Here is a 26,667-nt window from a genome sequence, read left to right as displayed (position 1 = left end):
TCTTATTCTCTCTCCTCTTGTTTCCTTTGTTCTCTTCTCTTGTCTCATCTCTTCTTATCTGTTCTCTCATCTGTGTTCGTCTTCTCTCGTCTGTTCTCTTTTCTTGTTGTCTCATCTCATCACTTCTATCATCTCCTCGCCTCACCTTGCCTCATCTCCTCTCCTCTCATCTCATCTTACCTCATCTTCTATTCTCTTCTCTTGTCTGTTCTTTTTTTAGTCTCGTCTTGTCTCATCTCTTCTATTCTCTCCTCTCCTCAGTCATCACTCATTTCCCTCTGTTGTAGTTTCTCTCTGCTCTCTCCACTCCTCCAGTGGGTGTAGTTCAGTTGGGGTTAAAGGTGTGTTTTCTGTTTCCTCCTGTAGGGCGGCGCTGGAATGACTTTCACTATTTGTTCTTACAGTGTGGAGAAACGTGCAGCTAACTTGCTCATTCATTCATGCATTGACTCATTTACTCATTCATTGATATATTCCCTCTTTCATTTGCAGTGTTTTCGAGGAGCATCCTGCAGAATGAAATAACACTCTCCTCTGTCTAAATTGCAGCTGATCTGCAGTTAAAAATAAATGTTTAAAACTAAAATCAAATACACACTTTTGTAGGTTCGGAGCACACTGCTGGTTTACTGATCCACACAAATCTCGTTCACTGATGTTTTAATTTCTGCCTTTATACAGGATCAACACGTCACTGTTTACTCAAGTGTGTGTGTGTGTGTGTGTGTGTGTGTTTGGTGCTTCCTGCATCTAAAGGGACCAGACTGTTTGTGGCACACTGCTCAACCTCAAGAGGAAAGTGTGTGTTTGTGTGTGTGTGTGTGTGTGTGTATGTGTGTGTTTGTGTTGGACTCATATGTAAAGGCCTGTTCACATCAAGAGCGAAACATCAATGCAAAGCATCTCGCCTACGAAAATCATCCAATACAAATTATTGTTACTCTCCTGGAATTGAGCAATATAAAATAGTGTGATATAGGAAAATTTGGTATATGGTATTAAAAAGATAATAATAGTGGTCGACTGCTATAATAATGACCGTTTATTCAGCTGTTGTAATAAAACAGTGCTAGGTAGGTATACACTACATAGGTGTAGTGTATTTAAAGGCAGTTTGGTGGATTTTATTACAGTCAAGCAGCGATTGTTGGGCACTTTGCACAAATCAACGTTATTATAAATGGCAACAACAGCAAAATATGCCTTCAGACACCAATACATACAGTAGTTAAACGTATTGACAAAAGTAATAAATAATTCCATAAATAATCATTCCACCAAGTAATAGAGTTTATTAGCTACCTTTAGGTTATTTATGGTTGCCAAGCAACTTTGCGGATTAATATAGAATGTGTGGAATTTTTATTTATTTATTTATTTATTTTAAGTGGAAATTCACACTCGGTGTGAATAGGCCTGAACTCACAAACATTTTCTCCTTCACTTTTTTCCAGCTTTTGTCTACAGACCCTAACCGATGGATGGATGAATGTATAGATGGTGTGGGGGGGTGGAGGGATGGAGAGAGGACAGAGTGATAGAGTGCAGACTGAATATATGATGTATTGTTTAAGCCAAGATTTTAAAAACAATCATTTAATGAATAATTGGGGATGTTTAATTAAGGCGTAGCTAGAACCCTGTCCCTTACCCTGTCATGCATCACTCTCTCACTCTCTCTCTCTCTCTCTCTGTCTCTGTATCTGTCTCTCTCTCATTCCCCTCTTTCTTTGCCCTATTCCTTTCTTTCTTTCTCGATGTGTTTCTCCTCCTATCTAATAAATTTCACTTGACCTTTAAGCTTGAAACGAAACAGAAGACTGCTGTTGAACTGAAATCTGTCTTTTTTTCTCTCCTCTTTGCATCTCACTCTCTCTCTCTCTCTCTCTCTCTTCATTTATCCCCTTCTCTTTTCAATGCTTGAATAGAAGTGGACCAAAAAGGTAAAGATCATGTTAACGCCGCAGTATCTCTCTCTCCCTGTCTCTCCTTGTCCTGTCTCTCTCTCTCTCTCTCTATCTGTCTCACTCTCTTCTCTGGCCCTTGTGATGTGCTCTAGTTTGATGCAGCTCCTTCATTTACTCCTTCTTTCATTCACACACTTTACATACACGGGGAAGATCTTTCTCTCTCTCTCTCTCTCACACACACACACACACACACACTTTTATTTGCTTGTTGTTTGAAACTCATTTAATCCTCCTTTAGATCCAAATGACACCCATCTCTCTCATCTGTTCATCCCTTTGCTTCCCTCAGGAATGACCTGTTGTTGTTTTTTGTTTTTTGTTTTTTTTTTTGTAAAGAAATTAACTCCTTCTCTTTTAGTAACTTTGTGCACATTGCCGTGTTCCTGAAGTGCTTGACCTGAGTGTGTCATTGCTTATGTGTGTGTGTGTGTGTGTGTGTGTGTGTGTGTGTTTGAAGTGTGTGACAATTCTCCCAGCCAATCCCTGTCCTCTGAGTGAACTAAGCTGCATCTCATTGGCTCCAAAGGTTCCTGTAGCAACACCCCCTCTCTCATGAGTCTACCTCAAATTAATCTTTAAATTAAATGTAGCAAATCTATCTGACACAAAAAAATCTATCTATCTATCTATCTATCTATCTATCTATCTATCTATCTATCTATCTAACCTTACACACACACACACACGCTTATAATGTCATTGTATTTTCATATTTCTCTCTCACACACAGGCATTCATGATCCAGCAATATGTAGTGTAAGATGAATGTTTGTATTTGTGTGTGTGTGTGAATGTGTGTGTGATGTGCAGAATGGATCTGGTCAGTAGATCTATTACTTTACCTGTCTAATACAGTTCATCCCATTCTGTCGCTCATCTCTGTTCTCTCTGTTCTCTCTCTTTAGTTTTTGTTTGTCCTGGAACATTATTGCGAGTGTTGGAGCCCAGTTCAGTGCGGGAGGCGGAGCATCAATCGGGGGCGTGGTGTAAGGACCCTCTGCAGGCGGGTGATAGGCTGTATGTAATGCCCTGGACACCTTATAGAACAGACATGCTGTATGAATATGCTTCCTGGGACGATTACATCCAAAACAGGGTCACAACTACTTATAAGTGAGTGTATGTGTGTGTGTGTGTGTCTGTAATTCAAACGGCTTAAAAAAACATATTAAACAATGTTTTTTTGAAAATGTAAAAATGGCAAAAGTTTTCTGTGAGGGTTAGGTTTAGGGGTTGGGTTAGGGTTAAAGGATAGAATATTTACACGATCAGGCACAACATTAAAACCACCTGCCTAATATTGTGTAGGTCCCCCTCGTGCCATCAGAGAATGACCAGACTGGTTTGAACTGACAAAGTCTGCAGTAAGTCAGATAACCACTCTGTACCATTGTGTTGAGAAGAATATCATCTCTGAATGCTATTCTGAGAAGCGGGTTGGCACTGTTTTGGTGACCTACACAATATTAGGCAGGTGGTTTTAATGCTGTGGCTGACTGGTGTAGTTTGTACAGTATAAAAATGATGATGTCTATGGAGAGTCCTCATAATGATAGCACCAACATGAGAGTGTGTGTGTGTGTGTGTGTGTGTGTGTGCATTGAATGATGTAGGGCTTGTAAATGTGATGTGAAGGCTTTATGAATGCCGGGTGATTGGTGTATGAATGTTGCATTTACGCTGTGTGAATGCTGTATAAATACTGAATGAAGATTATGTGTTATCGTCAGGCTGCCGAGTCGAGTCGATGGCACTGGTTTTGTCGTGTATGATGGGGCTGTGTTCTACAATAAGGAACGTACACGCAACATTGTGAAATATGACCTGCGAACACGCATCAAGAGTGGTGAAGCCATTATTGCAACCGCAAACTACCATGGCACGTCGCCGTATCGCTGGGGCGGCAAATCTGACATTGACCTCTCAGTGGACGAACATGGGCTGTGGGTCATTTACGCCACTGAAGCCAACAGCGGACGCCTGGTTGTTAGCCAGGTGAGAGAGAGAGGGAGATATCAAATGTGCCTTTGTTTCATCAATGTTTTTGAATTAACAGATGGGTATTTTAATCAAATCTTTGCCTTGATGTTTCGATTGCCATGTTTTTTTATTAGCAGTGACCCCTTATTTTCGATTTTGTATTGGCTCTTGTCCAGTATTACCACAATCTGATTGGCTGTGGACTGATAATCCCATAATTGTATTGGCTGTGGCCCAATAATCCCACAAAATGATTGACTGTGGCCTGATAATTCCATTATTTTATTGCCTGTGGTCCCATATTTTCATAATCTGATTGGCTATGGGCATATAATATTATAATTTTATTGGCTCTGGTCAAATATTACCATAATCTGATTGGCTGTGGCCCTGTATTTCCATAATCTGATTGATTGTGGCTCGATAATCCCATAATTTTATTGTATGTGATCCCATATTTCCATAATCTGTTTGGGTGTGGCCTGATAATCCTTTTTTTTTTTTTTTTTTGCCCCCATATTTCCACAATCTGATTGTCTGCGGCCCTATAATCCCATAATTTAATTGGCTGTAGCCCCATATTTCCATAATCTGATTGGCTGTGGCCATATAATATTATAAATTTAATGGCTCTGGTCAAATATTTCCATAATCTGATTGGCTGTGGCCCCATATTTCCATAATCTGATTGTCTCTGGTCCTATATTTCCTTAAAATTATTTGCTGTGGTCCTATAATCCCATAATTGTTTTTGGCTGTGCCCCTATATTTCTATAATATAATTAGCTGTGGTCCAATAATCCCATAAGTTTATTGTCTGTGGTCCCATATTTACATAATCTGATTGGCTATGGCCCAATAATCCAATCATTTAATTGTTTTTGGCCCGTATTAACATAATCTGATTGGCTGTGGCCCCATATTCTATAATATGATTGTTTGTGACACAATTACCTCATAATTTTATTTCCATAACCTGTTTTCCATAACCTGTTTGGATATGGACCCATATTTCAGGTAAACCCATACACACTGCGTTTTGAGGGAACTTGGCAGACGAGCTTCGAGAAGCGCATGGCATCAGATGCATTTGTTGCGTGTGGCATATTGTATGCCGTTCGCTCCGTGTACCAGGACGATGATAGTGAGGCAGGCGGCAACCTCATTCTGTATGCCTATGACACGCGGCGTAACCGTGAGGAGCCGGTGAGAATCCCGTTCCCCAACCCATACCAGCACATCTCCTCCATCAGCTACAACCCCAGAGACAACCAGCTATATGTCTGGAACAATTACATCATCCTGAGATACCCGCTGGAGTTCATCCCACCACAGCCCACCTCAGGTGAGACCAGCACAGAGCAACAGGACATTCCTCAGTGTTTGCTCTTTCATAGCTCAGAAGACTTAACGGGTATCTAAAGGGAGGTTTCACCTAATAATGAAAATTATTAATAATTTACTATGACTTTATTTCTTCAGTGACTTCATCTTTTCTCTGTATCCTCCTCTGCTCTCTCTCTCTCTCAGATCCTCTGTCTACTCCTCATCTCTCCACCACTCCTCTGAGCTCTCTCTCCTCTACGGTGTCAATGGGCTTCAGTCCCACCTCCATACCGTCCATTACCTTTCACCCAGTAGGGGCCATTAACAGAGCTCCGGCAGGGCGGCCCATCACTGCCACGGTACCGGTGACCGTGAGGCCCCCTCGCCGCCCACAGGGGCCCCGCACACCCATGTGCGAGGGCCGGGTAACCCGCGGTGTACAGTGGCCCCCTACACACCGAGGAGAAACAGTGGAGAGACCCTGTCCTAAAGGATCAATTGGTCAGTACACCTACATACGGTAATCAATGTTTGTCAGGTAACTGTTTCATGTGGCGACATCTAAATCAAGGAACAAATAATGTACAACCATAAAACTTGAATAAAACTTGACAGGGTGATCAAGACCACTCATAGCGCCCTAGAAACCACCTAGCAAACCAGACAGACAGAGTGACAGATAGATTGCCTTCTGCCTGAGGATCATAATCTGTCACTGCTGCACTCTTTGTGAACCTGAAAGTGTGTCTGTGTGTTACAACATATCAATGCACAAACACACTCTTGCACACTTTTGCACCCTGAATGAATGAATCCATGTTGCAGAAAATGATCACATCCCCTCTCACACACAAATGTATATGGGTCAGAGAGTTGGGCTTGTTTTCAGAATCGACTACTTCTGTGTGCGGTGCTTTTCACTGAATTGTGTTCTCGATCAAAATTTTAAAAGCTCTCTTCAGATTCAGATGATCTGACTAACTGTGCTAGATTTGAATGATTCAGTGTTTTGTTTGAGGAGTTTCTACAGAGACTCTTTGTGACTCTTGGAGTTTGGCACACTGTGAAATCATTTGCATCTGACTGAAACTGAAAGTTTTTCTCTGGGCAGATGATTGTCCTCACTTTAACGTCTCTTTGTGTTTCAGGAATAGCATCATATCAGTGTATGGCCGATGACGTGGCTTGGAATCCCAGAGGTCCTGACCTCAGCAACTGCACCTCCCCATGGGTCAGCCAGGTCACTCAGAAGGTCAGTGGAAGATAGATAGATAGATAGATAGATAGATAGATAGATAGATAGATAGATGTTTGATCTCTCTCTGTCTCTGTAGATCAAGAGTGGTGAGAACGCAGCACATATTGCTGCTGTACTTGTGAATCACACACGGGGGCGGGTCTATGCTGGTGATGTCACTTCCTCTGTGCGCCTGATGGAGCAGCTGTTGGACATTCTGGACTCGCAGCTGCAGGCGCTCCGCCCCGGCAACAAAGAGGCAGCAACACGCAACTATAACAAGGTGCTGACACAAAAGCACACACATACACATAAATACACACAAGTCACAGAGTAACCAGAATAACACAGTTTTGTTGTTGCTGTTCAGCTTCAGAAGAGAGAGCGCACCTGCAGAGCGTTTATTCAGGTAAATATTGATCACACACTCATAAAATAAATAATTTTTGCAAGTGTTATTTCAGCGTAAAAACTACCACCCTCGATCCAGTTTAAACAGGCGCTAAATGCGCTGAAATAGCGCTGCGTCTTGACTAATTCTTCTTTTCAACGCAAACACACCACAATTACCGCCACATTTATTAGCTCCAGCAGAAAGAGGGTTTTAACTCGCTGAATGTAATTTACATACTCGTGCTATGAAAGTTGTGTTCAGCTCAATATTTTTGGACATGTTTGCTGGTTTACCTGATTTGCATAATTTGTTTGTGAATCAATTAAAGCAACACAAATAAACAATGCTATCAGTGGGCGTAATTCATTCTCAGTGACATGTGTTTGTCAGGCGGTGGTGCAGACGGTGGATAATCTGCTGCGGTTGGAGGCGCTGGAATCATGGCAGGACATGAACTCCACAGAACAATCACACACCGCCACCATGCTGCTCGACGTCATGGAGAAAGGAGCGTTCCTGTTGGCCAATAACCTGTACGGAGGTCACTTCAGCGACCGCGCACCTAATGTTGGTACGGCAGTCCATATAAACAACGTGTTTCTATAAGGGCAGTCAGTTGATTAAAATGATTTATCCTGATTTATTCCACGATTCTTTGTAGTGTGATTCATCTCAGACTTTGAATTTGCAGTAGAGTGTTCATTTTATTGACATGAAACTGTGTGTATCACTGCACAGAACCCATAGAGAACAACTAGTAACAGGATAAAACTCTTTTAATTGTTTTAATATCAAATTATGTTAATGTGTTAACTGTGCGTGTGTGTGTGTGTGTGTGTGTGTGTGTGTGTGTGTGCCAGATCTGGAGGTGTATGTGCTAAATACAGAGATGGAGTTGAAGGATTTGTCATTCCCGAACTCATATGACAGTGACAGCACCATCCACCTGTCATCATCCACCATCAAACAATACAGCCGCAACGGTCAGTCACTCGCCCTGTCTGTCTGTATGTATGTCTGTCTCTCTGTCTGTCTGTCTGTCTGTCTCTCTCATTCTTTGTCTGTGTCTGTCTGTCTGTCTCTCTCTCTCTCTCTGTCTGTCTGTCTGTCTTTCTCTCTGTCTGTCTGTCTGTCTCTCTCATTCTTTGTCTGTGTCTGTCTGTCTGTCTCTCTCTCTCTCTCTCTCTCTCTCTCTCTTTCTCTCTCTGTTTATTTGTCTTTCTGTCTGTCTGTCTATCTTCTGTCCATCTGTCTGTCTCTCTGTCTGTCTGTCTCTCTCATTATTTGTCTGTGTCTGTCTGTCTCTCTCTCTCTCTCTCTCTCTGTCTGTCTGAGCACATGTGCGGAGTGACTGGGAGGAGCGTGTGAGTGTTTGAGCGTGTGGCGGCTTTTCTGAGTGAGTTTTTCCTTTTTCCTATTTCTGTAATAATTTAGTTTAGTTTAGTTTGTAGTTAATTCTAATTAGCTGTTAGGGGTTGTGAAAATGTCGGCAGACTCTGACGGGTTTGCTACTTTAACTGCCCGGAATGGCTGTAAATGTATACCAGATGAATCTATCACTGTTGAAGACTGTTTGACTGCTATTAGCAGTGAAATAGGTGCTCGGAACATAATGTCAGCATCTAGAATGAATCTAGAAAGCTGTCGTTGTGTTTTTGAAAGAAGAGTCTATGGTTCATCATTTAGTAGAAGTTGGCTAATCTGTTGGTGATGCTTTTCTGCCTGTTTTACCGCTGTCGAGCCCTTCTAAAAAGGTAACTCTTTCCAGTGTGCCTCCGTTTATCTCTAATGACTCACTTGAGCGATTACTTGGCCGCTATGGTAAAACAGTGATGCCGATTAAAATGATTCCCCTCGGTGTAAAAAATCCTGACTTGAAACATGTTATGTCCTTCAGGCGTCAAACCTTCATTATTTTGAATGTTGAATTTCAAAACTTGGATGTTTCTGTGAAATTGACTTTGGCAGGTAAAGATTATACAATTTTTATCAGCACGGACCCAATGAAATGTTTTTCTTGTGGGATTTTTGGTCACACAAAACAAAAATGTCCATCTAATAAGGTGGCTAAACAAAATGAGACTGAACCTAATATATTTCCGGAGTGAGTGGCTTCTGCTTCGGATGATGGGCGCAGAAACGTGTTCAGTGAACACAAGTAAATGTGATAATGTCAGCAGTGGAGCTTGCGGTGGAACAGAGACCGCTGCTGCGGGAGCCAGTGACCCAGAGCGCCCGGGGGAGCCAGGTGAGCTCGTGGGAGCTGGAGAGTCGTGGGACTCGCAAGCATCTGTTGGCCTGTCACAGAGTGATGTGGACCAGCTCACCGAGAGAGGTGAGACTCAGTCTATAGATGTTGATTCTGATAGTGAGGGATCTGATATTGTAGATTATCTCACTGATGTCAGTTCACAAGGAAGTTCTGCAGAAAAAAAATGCAGCCTTCAAATGAAGCCACCTTATTATACTGTACAGCAAATTAATGATTTTCTTGACAGCACTTTCAATCAGCGAAGACCAAAATTAGAGAAGTATTTCTCTGATATGCAGCTTTTTGTTGACTCTTGTGTTATGGCTATGAGAAAGGCTTCATTGGAGGAGCTCGACCAGCCTAAACGATACAGACTCAAGAAACATGAGCGCTGTTAAAAAAAGATTAAAAACTTGTCAAAAAAAATATTAATAGGGCCATGTTCATTAATAGAGTGATTTATGGAGCTGTTGTTTGCTTTTTCTACTCTTCCCTTATGGCAACCTTAAACATTGGAACATTTAATATTAATGGTTGTCGGGGTATAGAAAAGAGAGCTGCTTTATTTGATTATTTGCGTTTAAAGAAAGCAGATGTGATTTTATTACAGGAAACACATACAGATCAGCAGAATCAGTCACAGTGGACTGGTGATTGGAAAGGCAATGTTTTGTTAGTCATGGAACAAACCTCAGTGCAGGTGTTGCCATCCTTTGTTCCCCATGTGTCAGTAGTCAACCAGGTATGGTTGAGGTTATGCCTAGCTCGATTTCGCCATCTTTTCTGTCAGATCATCATTATTTATCTATTGTAGTTTCTGTCTCATTACCTAGACTTTTAAAATCACATTGGCACTTTAATAACAGATTATTGCAGGACTGCACCTTTATTCACTCTTTTAATCTTTTCTGGAAAACTTGGAGAGAGGAGAGATGTAAATTTCAGTCTTTGAGTCAATGGTGGGACATCGGTAAAGCGCAAATTAAGACTTTTTGCCAACAGTACACTGCACATAGTACTAGAGCCCTCAAAGAAAAAATGAAGGCTCTTGAACAAGACATCCTTGGTCAAAGCAGTGACAGTATCCACAATAATTCAACTTTTATTGACTCTGTTGTAAGAGATAAGCTCCTTTTAAAGAATTTATTGGAGGAACGAGGACAAATAGCCCTTCTAAGGACCAGGTTTACCCAGCTGAATGACATGGATGCTCCTACAGTTTTCTTTTTTGGACTTGAAAAAAGGTCAAGGGAACAGAAGATTTTTCATCAATTGAAGATTCCATGTGGTGGAGTTACAACTGACCAATGGGAAATTCAACGTTATGCTCTTTCCTTTTATGAGGATTTATACTGTTCTGAGACATGTGATGGAGCAGCTGCTGACAAATTTTTATGTGACCTATCTAAGCTGTCTGAAGAGGAACGTGATGACTTAGACAGTCCTTATAATTTGGAGAACTTTCACAAGCTGTTCAGGAGATGTGTTCTGGGAAATCACCTGGGCCGGATGGTCTTTCAGCAGAATTTTACAAGTCTTTCTGGAATTTAATTGGACAAGACCTATATGATGTTTTTCTTGAATGCATTGATCAAAGAACTCTTCCTTTGAGTTGTCGAAGGGCAATTCTAACACTAATTCCAAAAAAGGGTGATCTTATGTGTCTAAAGAACTGGCGTCCGGTATCATTGATTTGTGCTGATTTTAAGATTTTATCAAAAGCATTGACTAATAGACTTAAAAAATATATGGCATCAGTCATTCATAAAGATCAAACATTTTGTGTCCCCAAAAGGTCAATTTTTGATAATCTCTTTTTGTTGAGAGATATTATTACAGTTGCAAAAATGCACAATTTGGACATTGGTTTTCTTTCACTGGATCAAGAAAAGGCGTTTGACAGGGTGTATCATCGGTATTTATTTATGACCCTGGAAGCTTTTGGTTTTGGTCCTTATTTTGTTTCTCTCATTAAATTGTTATATAATGAAATTTACAGCATGTTAAGTCTTAATGGTTCCTTAACTAGGCCTTTCTCTGTAACCATGGGAATAAGGCAAGGGTGCCCTCTTCAGGTCTTTTGTATGCAATTTCTATTGAGCCTCTCCTGGTTTCACTGAGGAGGCAGTTACGTGGTTTTAATGTTCTCAGTTTCCCCAGCGCCGATCCAGTTAAACTTACAGCTTACGCAGATGATATAACGGTTGTTATAAAAGACTCTGTATATGTTACAAGATTGATCTTTACCTTAGATCGATTTCGACAAGCTTCATCTGCATGTATTAACTGGGGGAAATGTGCATCCTTGCTGTTGAGAGACTGGCAGGGTGCAGGACCTCCCCAGCTACCACAGCAATGTAGATGGGCCCGAGATGGCTTTAGAGTTCTTGGTCTTTATTTTGGGACTAATAGTTACACAGAAAAGAACTGGGAAGGACTATTTGATCGGGTGATTTGCAGAATTCAGAAGTGGCGATGGATTCTTCCACAACTCTCTTATAGAGGGAGATGTTTGGTTATTAACAACTTGGCAGCTTCAGTGCTATGGCATAAATGTACTGTGTTAGATCCTCCTTAAGAATTACTTGTTGGTGTTCAAAAAGCATTTGTCAATTTTTTTTTGGGATGGTTGCCATTGGCTTCCTCCAGGTGTCCTATATCTTCCTGTGGCAGAGGGAGGGCAGGGGTTAATACATTTAGAATCTAAAATTTTGGCAATGAGGTTGCATACACTGCAAAAACTCCTGTATTGTTCAGATCAAGTGCCTTGGGTTGTTTTTGGTCTGTATATACTCAAGAATTTTGGAGGAATTGGTCTTGACAAGCAATCGTTCCTATTGCAGAAATCCTTTGTGGAGAAGACACATTGTTTGCCTTTCAGTTTCTATGTATCGGTAATCAAATCTTGGGATTGTTTTAAACTGCTAAGACAAGAGGATGATTATTATGGTATTGCAGAACCACTTTTGTTTAATCCCCTTTTTGAAATACCATTTAATGAATCACCATCTTTAATTACCAAATTTTTGAATGCTGGCATCACCAAAGTCATGGACTTGATTGATTTAACGAAAGGCCAGTGGAGAACTGTACAAGAACTTGCTGACCAAGTTGGGCTAACTTCGGTTAGAATTATGGAGGGATTAATTAGGAATCTTAAGGCCTCTTTCCCTCCGATGCTGACTTCTTTTATTAATAATGTTCTTCTGAATGGTTTAATTCCTCAGACATTTCCTGAGTTTAAGGTGGTTCTTAAAGATTGGGAATTTGTCGATGATACAAGTCAGACAACTTGCTGAAAGGTTACGGGGATTTGGTATTTTATTGTATTGAGAAAAAAATGTTATATCATATTTGTATCAAATCTGTACATCTGGGGCAATTGCAGCAAAGACCAGATACTAAATGGAGGTCTTGGCTATCTATTTCTGATGAGGCATATCCATCCTGGAGATTACTGTACAAACCTCCTATCTCTAAGAGATGTGGGGACATTCAGTGGAGGTTACTGCATTGCATTGTTGCCTCAAACTCTTTTATTTCAAAGCTTAATGAGACTGTTCTACAAATATGTCCCTTTTGTAATGCACTTGACACTGTTTTTCATATGTTTTGTGAGTGTTTTCGACTCTGCTCATTGTTTGAATTGTTGGGGAAAATTATTGTAAAACTGGGTATTTCATATACCAATAGTCTATTTATATTGGGTTGCCGATATAAGAGGTCTTGGCAGCAACAGTGTACACTTGCCAATTTTTTAATAGGGCAAGCTAAACTTGCAATTTTTAAGACACATCAGTGTAAAAATGCTGGCGAGGATGTAAATATGGTGACCCTATTTAAGTCTTTGGTGAAATCAAGAGTGATCATTGAATATACTTACTATCGGCATACTAATAATGTTCCTTATTTTGAATGGAGATGGGGTGTTGGAGGGGCATTTGTAATTATAAGTGAATCAGGGAACCTGGTATTTAATTGGTAATAGTATGTAATATTATTATAATTTTTTTTTTTTTTTGATTTCTTAATGTTTGTAAATTAAAGTGTTTTTAAAAGTCAAAGTCTCTCTCTCTCTCTCTCTCTCTCTCTCTCTCTCTCTCTCTCTCTCTCTCTCTCTGTCTGTCTGTCTGTCTCTCTGTCTGTCTCTCTCTCTGTCTGTCTCTCTGTTTATTTGTCTTTCTGTCTGTCTGTCTATCTTCTGTCCATCTGTCTGTCTCTCTCTGTTGGTCTTCATCTGTCTATCTATCTATCTGTCTGTCTCTCTCATTCTTTGTCTGTGTCTGTCTGTCTCTCTCTCTCTCTCTGTCTGTATCTCTCATTCTTTGTGTCTGTCTCTCTGTCTGTCTCTCTCTGTTTATTTGTCTTTGTCTGTCTGTCTATCTTCTGTCCATCTGTCTGTCTTTCTCTGTCTGTCTTCATCTGTCTATCTATCTAACTGTCTGTCGCTCTATCTGTTGTCACAATATGAACCTTTTTCATTTTTCTGTTTTCAGAGACTCTTATGTTGAAGTAATCTAGGACTCGTAGTTTGAAGTTTTTCCTTGCCATTGTTCCTGTTTTCCTGATTTGTTCCCGATTACTTCCAGCTATATCTAGTTTATTCATTAATCTTCACTTGTGTATATATATAGCCCTCATGTTTCCCTTAGTCTTGTGCGGTTCTTGTTTGTATGTGTAAGAATGTGACATACATATTTAGCCAGCAAACTGCTGTAGTGTTTTGTTTCCTTTTTACTCAGTGCTTTATTTTCATCATTGTTTCCTAGATATTATAAATAGTTCTACTATTGGAATCCCACACTCATCTCATGCTTCCCAATAGCGTGACAGAAGAACAGACCACACAAAGGATGAACCCAGCAGTAAGACTCTTCCAGCTGTATCAGGAGGGCCGCCCGCTGGTAGAATATGTGGCAGAATTCTGTGAAGTGAGGTGGACTTCAACGATATGACCCTGAAGGACCTGTCGGGTTGGTTTCAATGAGCCAGTGAGGTCCCTCTTGCCTTATGATAAAAGTCCTTGGTCCAATTTATTGACCTGGCTTTGTTATTGAGTGGATCAGCTTTTACTGTAGGAGTGATGGAGGAAGCCACTCTTGCAGTGGAATCCATGGTGGAATATCCCATTATGCCTGCCATGGTCATTAACCAACTCGCAGAATTCCCCAACATAATCTTCCAGCGAGCGATTCTCCTGACGCAGCTGGAAGAGTCTCACCGCTGGTTTCATGTCTAGATCAGTTCTTCTGTCATGCTTCAGTTTAGGGAAGAGTCGGGGATGGCATGGATCCAAATGCAGTGGATTTATTCACAAAGAAAATGAGAGAAGATGATGAATATGTAACACTTCGCTAAGAAAGAAAACTATACGTCACAGCAGTAGGCTGGAGAAATAACATAACTTGTAAACTCACAACCATACAGACAAGAGGAAGGAGAACATATATACTATATATACACATGGGAACTAAAAACATTACAGTGGACAGCTGGGAACAACAATCAGAGGGAAAGGGGAACAGGTGTGTGAGATGAGGGTGTCTGGAAGGTGCATGATGGGAAATGGAGTTCAGGGGAAAAACTTCAACATAAAAGTCTCAGAACCCAAAAGGATGATGAAGACGTGACATCTGTATGTCTGTCTCTCTCTGTCTGTCTGTTTGTCTTATCTATCTATCTATCTATCTATCTGTCTGTCTTTCTGTCTTTTTATCTGTCTGTCTGCCTGTCTGTCTTTCTCTCTGTCTATCTATCTATCTGTTTGTCTGTCTGTCTTTCTGTCTATTTTCAATTCAGTTCAATGCAAAATGGCCTCATTGGCATGACTGTGAATAATACAATATTGCTAAAGCAGAGGTTGTATGTAAACAAAAATAAAAATAAATCATATTAATCAATAGTGTAACGAAAGTTAAGCAACATAACATATTATAACATGCCTGAATCACAGTGTTGACATAAAACTGAAGATCACTGACATGTTTACACACTGTATACACATACAATATATTCACGCATACTGAGGGTCACTGTGGTGAACAATTGGGTGACATACTGGGGTAATATACATAAAACATATTCACCCACTGTCTCTCAGGCTGTGGCACGTTAAAACGTATCTTGCAGCCAGTGCTGCTGTGTGCCCCCCCCCTCCCCCCCGTATCACACCAAAATCCCTCCCGAGTCTCGTCCGCGATGGACTGTACTTAATTTAACTGAGGGCACAATTATTTCAAAGTAGCCTGAGGGACAGTGGGTAAGCACATCCTGTCGACACCAGGTTTCAGTGAGAACGATAATGTCGACATCTTTCATATTTTTTTTAAATTCTGTGTCTGTGCTTTTAAAGCCAAATGTCGGAGAATGAAGACCCTGAATGTTCCAACAACTTATACGTAATGAACACATTGATATCCCAGGAGATCAGCAGTTACAAAAATACTTAAACCAGCCCATCTGGCACCAACAATCATGCCACACTCCAAATCACTGAGATCACATTTTTTTCCCATTCTGAGAGTTGATATGAACATTAACTGAAGCTCCTGACCCGTATCTGCATGATTTTATGCACTGCACTGCTGCCACACAATTGGCTGATTAGATAACACATGGATGATTGTTGGTGCCAGACAGGCTGGTTTCAGTATTTCTGGGATTTTCACACACAACAGTCTCTAGAATTTACTCCGAATGGTGCCAAAAACAAAAAACATCCAGTGAGTGGCAGTTCTGTGGATGGCAACGCCTTGTTGATGAGAGAGGTCAACAGAGAATGGCCAGACTGGTTCAAACTGACAAAGTCTATGGTAACTCAGATAACCACTCTGTGTACTTGAGGTGAAAAGAATATCATCTCTGAATGCTATTCTGAGATGCAGGTTGGCGCTGTTTTGGGAGCACAAGGGGTACCTGCACAATATTAGGCAGATGCTTTTAATGTTGTGGCTGATCGGTGTATATACTGTATATATATGATTGCAACACGCTCCAAAATAAGTTGGGACAGTCGAGTGTTTACCACTGTGAAACATCACCATTTCTTCTAATAACACTTATTAAGCATTTGGGCACTGAAGACACAAGTTTGTTAAGTTTAGAAAGTGGAATTTCCCCCATTCGTCCATTATGTAGGTCTTTAGCTGCACAGTTGTACAGGGTCTTCGTTGCCATATGGTGTGCTTAATAATGCACCACACATTCTCAATTGGAGATGGTTAGGACTGCTGACGGGCCAATCTAGCACCTGCACTCTCTTACCTACTCTTTCGGTGGCCAAAAATTTAGTGCAGCCCAATTCTTTACAATAAAAACAAGAAATGTTGTCTGAAGTGTATAATGTGTTCAGGTTTGCATCTGGTAAGTTGCATAGATTTAGGAAAATCACATCCTAAAGGCTCAAACAAAGAAGGTACATTAAGAAGGTGTATTCAGAATTTTGTTAGTGTCACTTTGTGACAAAGAACAACACATTATTTAAAATATTATGTGCTGAGACGTTCTGAGCAATCAGTTGCAGATGCTGTAATATGACAAAAGCACAAATCTACAAAAACTTTATTTACCACCATTATTAACTTAATAATTAATGTCCCAATAAAACTGCTAGTGATTCTGTGTGTGTATTGTATGACCTTTTAAACCATATTGTCCCTATAAACCATAATTGGTGTGACCTCATAAACCTGTGAAATTTCTATTTTGGTATGTATAGATTATCTACATTAAAAGATACATTTGAAGTGAGATGTATCTTATTCATCTCAAAATTAAGCATTTGGCATAATTTTTATGGTTCTGTGATGTTAGGAAATGTGTGTCCCCTTAAACCATGATTTTTACCAACTGTCCTCATAAGTATTAAATGCCAGTCTGTGTGTGCGTGTGTGCACAGTGTTTGTAGCATCTCTTTAATGTGCACCAGTTCACTGATTGTTGTGTGTGTGGGTGTGACAGGGGGCCAGGCCACAGCTTCAGCATAGCTCTGTGCTCTCTGCTGTGGGGGTCTCTCCTGGTTTGGGACAATTTTTTGTTTCTTTTCCTTGTTGGGGGTTGATGGATGTGGGTTTACAGGTGTGTAAGGAGCCTCAGGTAGGTGTGTTGGGGGGACTGGACGATGTAAGGTGCTTGTCCAGCTGTTGTCTTTTCTCACAGTGTCAAAGGGGCATATCTAGGCCTGGTGTCTTTGGAAAGGGGCTCAGTGATGTTGGATTGCGGCCCAGGGCAGCATCCTTTAGGTTCTTTGCAAAAACGTGCACTCTGTCTTTGTGTAAGTGAAGTCCATCATAGAGGTGGTGGAGGCTGATGTGGTGGTGGTGGGCCAGATGCACATTGGGGAGCGTAGAACATCCTCGTGAGATTTCAGCATTTCAGCATTGATGCTGTTGATGATATGAGATGGTGTGTCATGCCTCAGCAGGAGTGTGGAGATCACAATACGGGTTTCTGGGAATTTATTTGCTGGTGATTTAAGCAACTTTCTTCACAGCATCAGCAGTACTGTTGCGCAGTCAGTGAAAGTCATTAGTCCCAGTGTGAATAATCACACATGAGGAGTTTCCTGAAAAGTCTCTAAGGAGCTGGTGTGTGGCCTGTTGTGCTGCATCATTTCGCTGTAACTTTCTGATATGGGAAGAGCTTCTGTGGGTCCAGGAACTTCCCATTTGAGTCCATCAGGAGGAAAACATCTGGACCAGGGTCTGATGAGTTACAGTTAGGAGGCTGGGGTGATGAGGCCTGTGTTTTCAGAGGTGTCTGTGTGTTAGATGCAGACTGTGTTTGTGTATGTGTCTTTTGTTGGGGTTGCAGTCATCATAGTGCTGCAGTGAGGTGTACTATCTCTGGTATTCTCCTGTAGATCTCTTAGCTCTTGAAACTAGGAGGGATTGACAGTCTGTTTTGAGTGTGTTCTCTGAACTCAATAAAGTCCAGTTCCAGCAACGCCAGACTAAAATGTGTCCAGCATTCATCTTCACACATAGTTAATCTCCAACCTCTGCCAATTCCTTCTGTGAATGTTTTTAAACATGCTTAAATTCATCACAGATGTCTGATTTCCATGCAGTAATCAGTGCGGTGTAAAAAAATGTAATTTTTTTTTATTCTTTTTCCATTCAGTTCAATGTAGTCTGCATAAAAATATCAGGATTGTCTCTCAGGGTTTTCTCTTTGTCTGTTTTTTCCTTGCCTGCACACGTTTACACTTCTCTGGGTAAATCACCTCTCTGCGCTCTGATTGGCCTTTAGTCCCATGGTCATCAATCTGGGAACTAGGGATGGGTGATACCACTTTTTCTTTTTGATCCGATACCAATAATTTCAAATCCAATATGATCGATACCCATACCAATACGATACTTCTATTTGATTTTTTAGCAATTTCTTGGGATAAAATGGGTAATTTAAAATATAATTTTTAGTCATAATTCAAGTCATTATTATTATTATTATTTTACATTTGTGAGCCTAAACAGAAAATTATTAGACTCCTGTTTTGTTTACCCTTACAAAAATTAACCATGGTTTCAGTACAGTAACTATAGTTTAACCATGGTATTTAGTTAAACCATAGTTACCACACAATGAACCATAGTTAGGCTACTACTACAATATTACTGTAGTAAAATAAGAAATGTCACCTTTAGATATGTTGTTATTTTAGCGTGAATGTACTCCAGAACCAGAGGTGTAGAAGTGTCTGAAGAGGTGGGCATTCTATGAATTTATAAAAGACCCACCATAAAAAAAACACATGCACCCGATCTCTTTTTTCGGGGGGGGTATCTCCCCTTTTCTCCCCTTTTCTCCCCAATTTGGAATTCCCAATTCCCAATGCGCTCTAAGTCCTTGTGGTGGCGTAGTGACTCGCCTCAATCCACGTGGTGGAGGACGAATCTCAGTTGCCTCCCCTTCTGAGACCGTCAATCTGTGCATCTTATCACGTAGCTTGTTGAGCATGTTACCACGGCGACGTAGCGCATGTGGAGGCTCACGCTATTTCCTGCGGCATCCACGCACAACTCACCACGCGCCCCACCAAGAATGAGAACCACATTATAGCGACCATGAGGAGGTTAACCCAACGTGACTCTACCCCCCTTGCAACCGGGCCAATTGGTTGCTTAGGAAGCCTGACTGGAGTCACTCAACACACCAAACTAGTGATTCCAGGTGTGGTAGTGAGCGTCTTTACTTGCTGAGCTACCCAGGCCCCCCATGCACCCGATCTCTAAAATTCATTTACATTTATATACAATACATTTGTAAAATGTTTTTTTTATTTTTTCCATTAAAAAAATGACTGTTGTAATTATAGTCCCACATAAACTTACAAAATGCATCAGTTGCACTCCCACCTCCCACAGCTCTGTGCGCATTTAGAGAGAATCTCTAAAAAAAATATATATATATATATATACACACACACCCTGGTGACCAAAAGTTTGGAATAATGTACAGATTTTGCTCTTATGGAAAGAAATTAGTACTTTTATTCAGCAAAGTGGCATTTAACTGATCACAATGTATAGTCAGGACATTAATAATGTGAAAAATTACTATTACAATTTGAAAAAAAAAATTCAGAACTTCTTAAACTACTTCAAAGAGTTCTCATCAAAAAATCCTCCACGTGCAGCAATGACAGCTTTGCAGATCCTTGTTATTCTAGCTGTCAGTTTGTCCAGATACTCAGGTGACATTTCACCCCACACTTCCTGTAGCACTTGCCATAGATGTGACTGTCTTGTCGGGCACTTCTCACACACCTTACAGTCTAGCTGATCACACAAAAACTCAATGGGGTTAAGATCCAGAACACTCTTTTCCAATTATCTGTTGTCCAATGTCTGTGTTTCTTTGCCCACTCGAACCTTTTCTTTTTGTTTTTCTGTTTCAAAAGTGTCTTTTTCTTTGCAATTCTTCCCATAAGGCCTGCACCCCTGAGTCTTCTCTTTACTGTTGTACATGAAACTGGTGTTGAGCGGGTAGAATTCAATGAAGCTGTCAGCTGAGGACATGTGAGGCATCTATTTCTCAAACTAGAGACTCTGATGTACTTATCCTCTTGTTTAGTTGTACATCTGGTCTTCCACATCTCTTTCTGTCCTTGTTAGAGCCAGTTGTCCTTTGTCTTTGAAGACTAGTGTACACCTTTGTATGAAATCTTCAGTTTTTTGGCAATTTCAAGCATTGTATAGCCTTCATTCCTCAAAACAATGATTGACTGATGAGTTTCTAGAGAAAGCTGTTTCTTTTTTGCCATTTTTGACCTAATATTGACCTTAAGACATGCCAGTCTATTGAATACTGTAGCAACTCAAAAACAAACACAAAGACAATGTTAAGCTTCATTTAATGAACCAAATATCTTTCAGCAGTGTCTGATATAATGGCAAGTGATTTTCTAGTACCAAATGATCAATTTAGCATGATTACTCAAGGATAAGGTGTTGGAGTGATGGCTGCTGTCTAGATTTGATCAAAAATGACTTTTTTCAAATAGTGATGGTGCTGTTTTTTACAGCAGTAATGTCCTGACTATACTTTGTGACCAGTTGAATGCCACTTTGGTGAATTAAAGTACCTATATATATATATATATATGTACACACACACACACAAAATTCACTCAACAGTGCTGCTGCATCACTTTAGCAGATTGAAAAAGTTCAAGGTCCAAAGCCTACTCATTGTTCTGGTGGATGTACATATCATCACTTATTTCATGTGGGCATACACAAAATCCTAAGAAAGATAGGTGTGCATACGGCGTATGCCCTAGACTACACTACTGTCCAGAAGCTGTTTCTCTGATTTTCTATCATTACCTCTACAAGGCACTGATCCTTCTTGTTTGAACGAGTCTTGTGACGGTGCAAGCGCTTGTCTGATTGTGTCTTTCAGCATTTATGCATGCTAAGATGAGTGGAAGAAGAAATTGTTCCCATCTTGCACAAGTACTGTATTTGCTAATATAGCCTAATCCTTTTTTATTTCACTTTGAAGCTTATAATTATTGCTCATGTTCAGATTAACCAAATAATAATATCCCTAGTTTAATTTTTTTGTTTTTAGAATCAGTATTTTTGTGTGAGGATCGATATTTTTGATACAACATCAGTATCGGAAGTATTGATACTTTAGGATCAATCCACCCATCCCTGCTGGGAACTGTGCCAAAACTGCAGTTAGCTTTAGCTTTAGCTTTAGCTTTAGCTTGCAATGATGGAATATTTTGATGGATATAAATCAGATTGACAGTTTTGTTGCTGTTGTATGCCAGTTAAAGCTCACCTGTCTGTTTAGCATTTGGAGATCACTGCTGTAGGATGATTTTTTTAGCTGTAGTCCTTTTAATTAGTCTTTTAGTGTTTTGGAGGGAAAATGCAGGTAGCTCATGTAGTGACGGTCCAGTAGCCAGATGCTAATCCAGAGGTTTTTATCTTTTTTGTTGTGTCAAAATATATTTTTCTAATCAAAAATCTGCCTTCAAATAGTTCCTCTATTGTTTTTTTCTTGTTTGCTGTAATAATTTTACTCTCTGTCTAACTTTTTTGGTTTAATCTTTGATAATTATTCAGGAGCTCATTCTTAGAGTGGCTGCTCACTCTATCTGTCTGTCTATCTATCTGTCTGTCTTTCTGTCTGTCTCTGTTTCTGTCTCACTTCTTTCCCGGTTGTTCTCCATCAGGTCAGGTGAAAGTGGTTTTTATGCTCTATAAGAATCTGGGCTCGTTTCTGTCGACTCAAAACGCCACGGTGAAGACAGACGGTGAGTTGAAGCCTGGAGGAGACAGTCTGGCCGTCAACTCACACATCATCTCAGCATCTATGAACAAAGAGTCCAGTCGAGTGTTTCTGACAGAACCGGTGCTCTTCACACTGCGACACCTGCAGGTACACACACACACTTTTAGGGCTGTTTATCTAACACATGTATGGAACAACAACACCATTGTAAATACAGAAACGCATGTGTAGCTCACAGATGGTTGTGTGTTTTGTCAGCTGGAGAATCACTTCAGTCCAAACTGTTCATTCTGGAATTACTCGGAGCGATCGATGAAGGGTCAGTGGTCATCACAGGGCTGCAGACGTCTGCACAGTAACAACACACACACCACCTGCGCCTGCTCACATCTCACCAACTTCGCTGTGCTCATGAACCACCAGCAACCTGCTGTGAGTCCCACAACACACAAACGAATACACACAGTTCCCCTTCATACACCCATTTCTATGTTCCTAATACTATATTCTTCTCTCTGTCAGTATCCGGGTGGAATTCAGGGTTTGATTCTGTTCGTCATCACGTGGGTGGGGATGGTGATTTCTCTGGTTTGTTTGGGTCTGTGTATCTCCACCTTCTGCTGTCTGCGAGGTCTTCAAAGTGACCGCACCACCATCCACAAGAACCTCTGTCTCACACTCTTCATCTCACAGCTGCTCTTCCTCATCGGCATGGACAAAACACACTACACCGTGAGTTCAAGCAGACCAGACTGCATCAGACCAATCTAGATCACACCAGACCACATCAGACCTGACCAGATCCCATCAGATCAAAACCAGACAAAACCATATAACAGAAGATAAATCCAGACTGAACTAGACCAAACCAGACCACATCAGACCACACCAGGTCACACTAGACCACACAGAACAAACTAGACCACATCAGATCACATCAGATCAAAGCCAGACCAAATCTTATCACAGTATATAAATCTAGACTGAACTAGGCCAAATCAGATCACATCAGACCAAACCAGAGCACATCAGACCAAATCAGATCACATCAGACCAAACCAGAGCACATCAGACTAAATCAGATCACATCAGACCACACAGAACAAACTAGACCACATCAGATCACAACGTACCAAAGCCAGACCAAGCCACATGATAGCATATCACAGTACATAAATACAGACTGAGCTAGACCACATCAGACCAAACCAGGTCACACCAGACCACACTGAACAAACTAGACCACATTAGATCACTTCAGACCAAATCCAGACCAAACCATATCACACTCTTTCACACTAGATAAATATAGACCGATCTAGGCCACATCAGGCCAAGACCTGTTCTTATCTGACCAGACCAAACCAGACCGTATAAGACTAAACTAGATGGCACCAGATCAACCAAGACCACATCAGACCAAACCAGACCACATCAAATCAAATCCATTTCAAAACAGATCACTCTAGATAAATCCAGACTGAACTAGACCACATCAGACCAGACCTGATCACACCAGACCAACTAGACCACACCACATAACAATAATCCAGATCACACCAGACCACATCAGACCTGACCAGATCCCATCAGATCAAAGCCATACCAAACTATATAACACAAGATCAATCAAGACCAATCTACACCACATGACACCAAAGCCATAACACATATGACCAGACTAGATCACACCAGATCACATCAGACTAAACCAGATCACATCAGACCAAACCACTTCACAACAGATAAAAACCAGACAAAACCATATAACATAAGATACATCCAGACTGAACTAGACCAAACCAGACCACATCAGACCACACCAGGTCACACCAGACCACACAGAACAAACTAGACCACATCAGATCACATCAGACCAAATCAAAACAAAATCATTTCACACCTGATCACTCTAGATAAATCCAGACTGAACTAGATCACATCAGACCAGATCACATCAGATCAAAGCCAGACCAAACCACATCACACTAGATCACACTAAATAAATCCAAACCCATTTAGACCACATCATACCAACATGATCACATCTGACCAGTTGAGACCAAACCAGACTGTATCATACCAAACTAAATCACACAGAAAAAACCAGACCCCATCAGACCCAAGTAGACCACATTATACAATAACCGATCAAACCAGACCAAACCACATCAGACCAAACTAGACCACACCAGAATAACCTAGAACACATCAGACCAAGTCAGATCATATAGGACCAAAGCCAGACCAAAGAATACTACACTAGATAAATCCAGACTAATCTAGATCAAATCACACCAGACCAGATCAATCCAGACCACCGTAGACAACATCAGACCATATTAGATCAGATGAACCTAAACTACACTAGACCAGTTCATTGTATATCAGATCTAATCAGTCCACAGCAGTTGTGAAACGCCAATCCTTCAGTTGTATCTGTATCTGTATGTGTGTGTGTGTGTGTGTAGGTTGTGTGTCCAGTGCTTGCTGGTCTGCTTCAATTCTTCCTGCTGTCGGTCTTCTGCTGGCTCTGTATGGAGACTGTGCAGCTGTATGTGCTGTTGGTGGAAGTGTTTGAGAGCGAGACGTCTCGACGGAAATACTATTACCTGTCGGCGTACGGATTCCCAACGCTGGTGGTGGCCATTTCAACTGCAATTGACTACAGGAGCTACGGAGGACCCAAAGCGTGAGTGTGTGTGTTATATCAGGTTGTTGTGCTGTTGGTAGGTTTTGCAATCCGTATGGGCTGAACTTTCTGAAATTGTCCCCTGCAAAACCTGACAAAACCACTGAAGGATAACAAGTTTGTCTCTGGGTAGTTGACACAATAAAATATCCATGAACTTCATTTATTAATCAATATTTAAGATTAAAATAGTATAAGGGAAAGTGTATATTTCAGGTCCAATAACTGGTCACCATTTCTTTTAATCATCTTTTACCATCACTGGTTCATTGTAAATGGCGCTGCAGGTTGACAAATACGTTTTTACGAGTACAAATATTCCATTTAGTCTCTCAATTAGTATAAACTGATAAAAGCTGCATACCTAATATTACTAAGAGTTAGCCAAATCCTGTTTAAAATCGTTTAGATGGAGTGTAGCATGCCACAGCACAGCATGTGTATATCAGTGTTAGGTTTAGCTTGGATTAATGATAATTACCATGTATATTAAGAACAAACGATATGTATGGGAAGCTCCCATAAGTGTTTACACTATCTTTCAGTAGTTTGTGTATTATATATCTCTTGTGTGTTGTGTAGTTGTTGGCTGAGGGTGGATAACTACTTCATCTGGACCTTTATTGGCCCCGCCTCCCTCGTTATCTTGGTGAGTCTCACTTTAATCTACTAGTTAATAAATCGTGTTAATTACAAATACACCGAACAATATACTGTCTATTAGATATTGCTGTGTTTGGAATTGCATACTAGTCTGCAGTATACTGTATAGTGTATATACCATTCAAAGCATGCAAATGTATAATTTACACTCGCTGAAAATCATGTGACAAAAATGAAGCATACAAGCACTGAAACTATTTTCCACTGCATGCACAGAATGTAAACAGTATGCTAATATTCCATTCTGAGCATAGCCATAAACTTATAAACAAAATGATGTATTTTCATCTGAAATTTCTCTTATGAGTGACTTGATCTGGTCTTGTGTTTAGCTGAATCTGGCAGTGCTGGTAATCACTGTTCACCGCATGCTGCGTCACTCCACCGTACTGAAACCAGATTCCAGCCGATTCGACAACATCAAGTAAGAGTGCAGGGGTCAGGGGTCACGCCTCCAGCACTCTGTTTTTGTACAAGTATTTACTGGAAATGTCCAAACATTTTAATCTTTTATTACACAGAATTGCTCAAATATATCCATTCTTTATTTTCTAAATAAGTGTTTTTTGTCTTTTTCAGGTGCTGGACGCTCAGCTCAGTCACACTGCTGTTACTCATCTCTTTGACGTGGATTTTCGGCCTCCTGTTCATTAATGATAACAGTGTGGTGATGGCGTATCTGTTCACCTCATTCAACGCTTTACACGGCATGTTCATCTTCCTGCTGCACTGCGCACTTCAGAGGAAGGTGTGAAGGAGTGTGTGTGTATTTACTTTGCTATAGTCTGGGGACAATTTTTTAACCAGAATTGAGCTAAATCTGAAAAAGAAAACATCTTTGGGGATATTTTCAGACAATTTGGAAATTGAAAAAATGATCCATACATAAATGAAATAATGTTTTTTTTTTTGGGGTTATTATTCTTAAAATACTGCTATAAAAAGATTAACTCAGTTACACTACATTTGAGTGCTTTTCATTAATTGTTTGTATGATTATAGTGATTATTCTGTATATTTTTATTAGGTGCAGAAAGAATACAGCAAATGCTTGCGTCAGTCATCCTGCTGTGGCCACGCCTCCTCATCTGGTTCCCATGGGTCCCTGAAGAGCTCCGCCCACCGAGGCAACAATCGCTACTATGGTGGTAGCCAATCGCGACATGCCCCAGCACAAAGACAGGTAACACACACGAGTGTGTATATATATCTTTATGAGGAGATGAAGTTGAGTAACTTACACAGCTGTGGCTTTATGTGTGTGTGTGTGTGTGTGTTCAGAGTCGTATCAGGAGGATGTGGAATGACACCGTTCGACGGCAAACGGAGTCATCCTTCATGGCAGCAGAGATTAACAACACACCCACACTCACCCGAGGTGAAATATACACAAACACAAAA

General features: G+C 40.6%; 1 protein-coding gene across 4 annotated transcripts in view; it reads left to right on the top strand.

Annotated features, from left to right (window-relative positions):
• Positions 1-26,667, top strand: part of LOC127444632 (adhesion G protein-coupled receptor L1-like) — a 49,264-nt gene that overhangs the window by 16,124 nt on the left and 6,473 nt on the right. For 3 of the 4 annotated variants that reach the window (XM_051704115.1, XM_051704113.1, XM_051704114.1), the window contains 18 exons: positions 2,876-3,083; positions 3,701-3,965; positions 4,968-5,295; positions 5,481-5,777; positions 6,425-6,528; positions 6,611-6,796; positions 6,884-6,922; positions 7,298-7,478; positions 7,768-7,890; positions 21,853-22,058; positions 22,170-22,343; positions 22,434-22,643; positions 24,383-24,603; positions 25,186-25,252; positions 25,599-25,690; positions 25,846-26,014; positions 26,294-26,449; positions 26,548-26,644. In XM_051704115.1, the coding sequence (XP_051560075.1) occupies positions 2,876-3,083; positions 3,701-3,965; positions 4,968-5,295; positions 5,481-5,777; positions 6,425-6,528; positions 6,611-6,796; positions 6,884-6,922; positions 7,298-7,478; positions 7,768-7,890; positions 21,853-22,058; positions 22,170-22,343; positions 22,434-22,643; positions 24,383-24,603; positions 25,186-25,252; positions 25,599-25,690; positions 25,846-26,014; positions 26,294-26,449; positions 26,548-26,644 (3,123 nt within the window). The remainder of the gene's footprint in view (positions 1-2,875; positions 3,084-3,700; positions 3,966-4,967; positions 5,296-5,480; positions 5,778-6,424; positions 6,529-6,610; positions 6,797-6,883; positions 6,923-7,297; positions 7,479-7,767; positions 7,891-21,852; positions 22,059-22,169; positions 22,344-22,433; positions 22,644-24,382; positions 24,604-25,185; positions 25,253-25,598; positions 25,691-25,845; positions 26,015-26,293; positions 26,450-26,547; positions 26,645-26,667) is intronic. The other variant, XM_051704116.1, reaches the window with a different exon arrangement.

The sequence above is a fragment of the Myxocyprinus asiaticus genome, chromosome 8, assembly GCF_019703515.2.
Source record: "Myxocyprinus asiaticus isolate MX2 ecotype Aquarium Trade chromosome 8, UBuf_Myxa_2, whole genome shotgun sequence".
In the NCBI taxonomy this organism is placed as follows: domain Eukaryota; kingdom Metazoa; phylum Chordata; class Actinopteri; order Cypriniformes; family Catostomidae; genus Myxocyprinus; species Myxocyprinus asiaticus.
The sequence above is the reverse complement of the archived record's forward strand: the minus strand, read 5'-3'. Positions and strand labels throughout refer to the sequence as shown.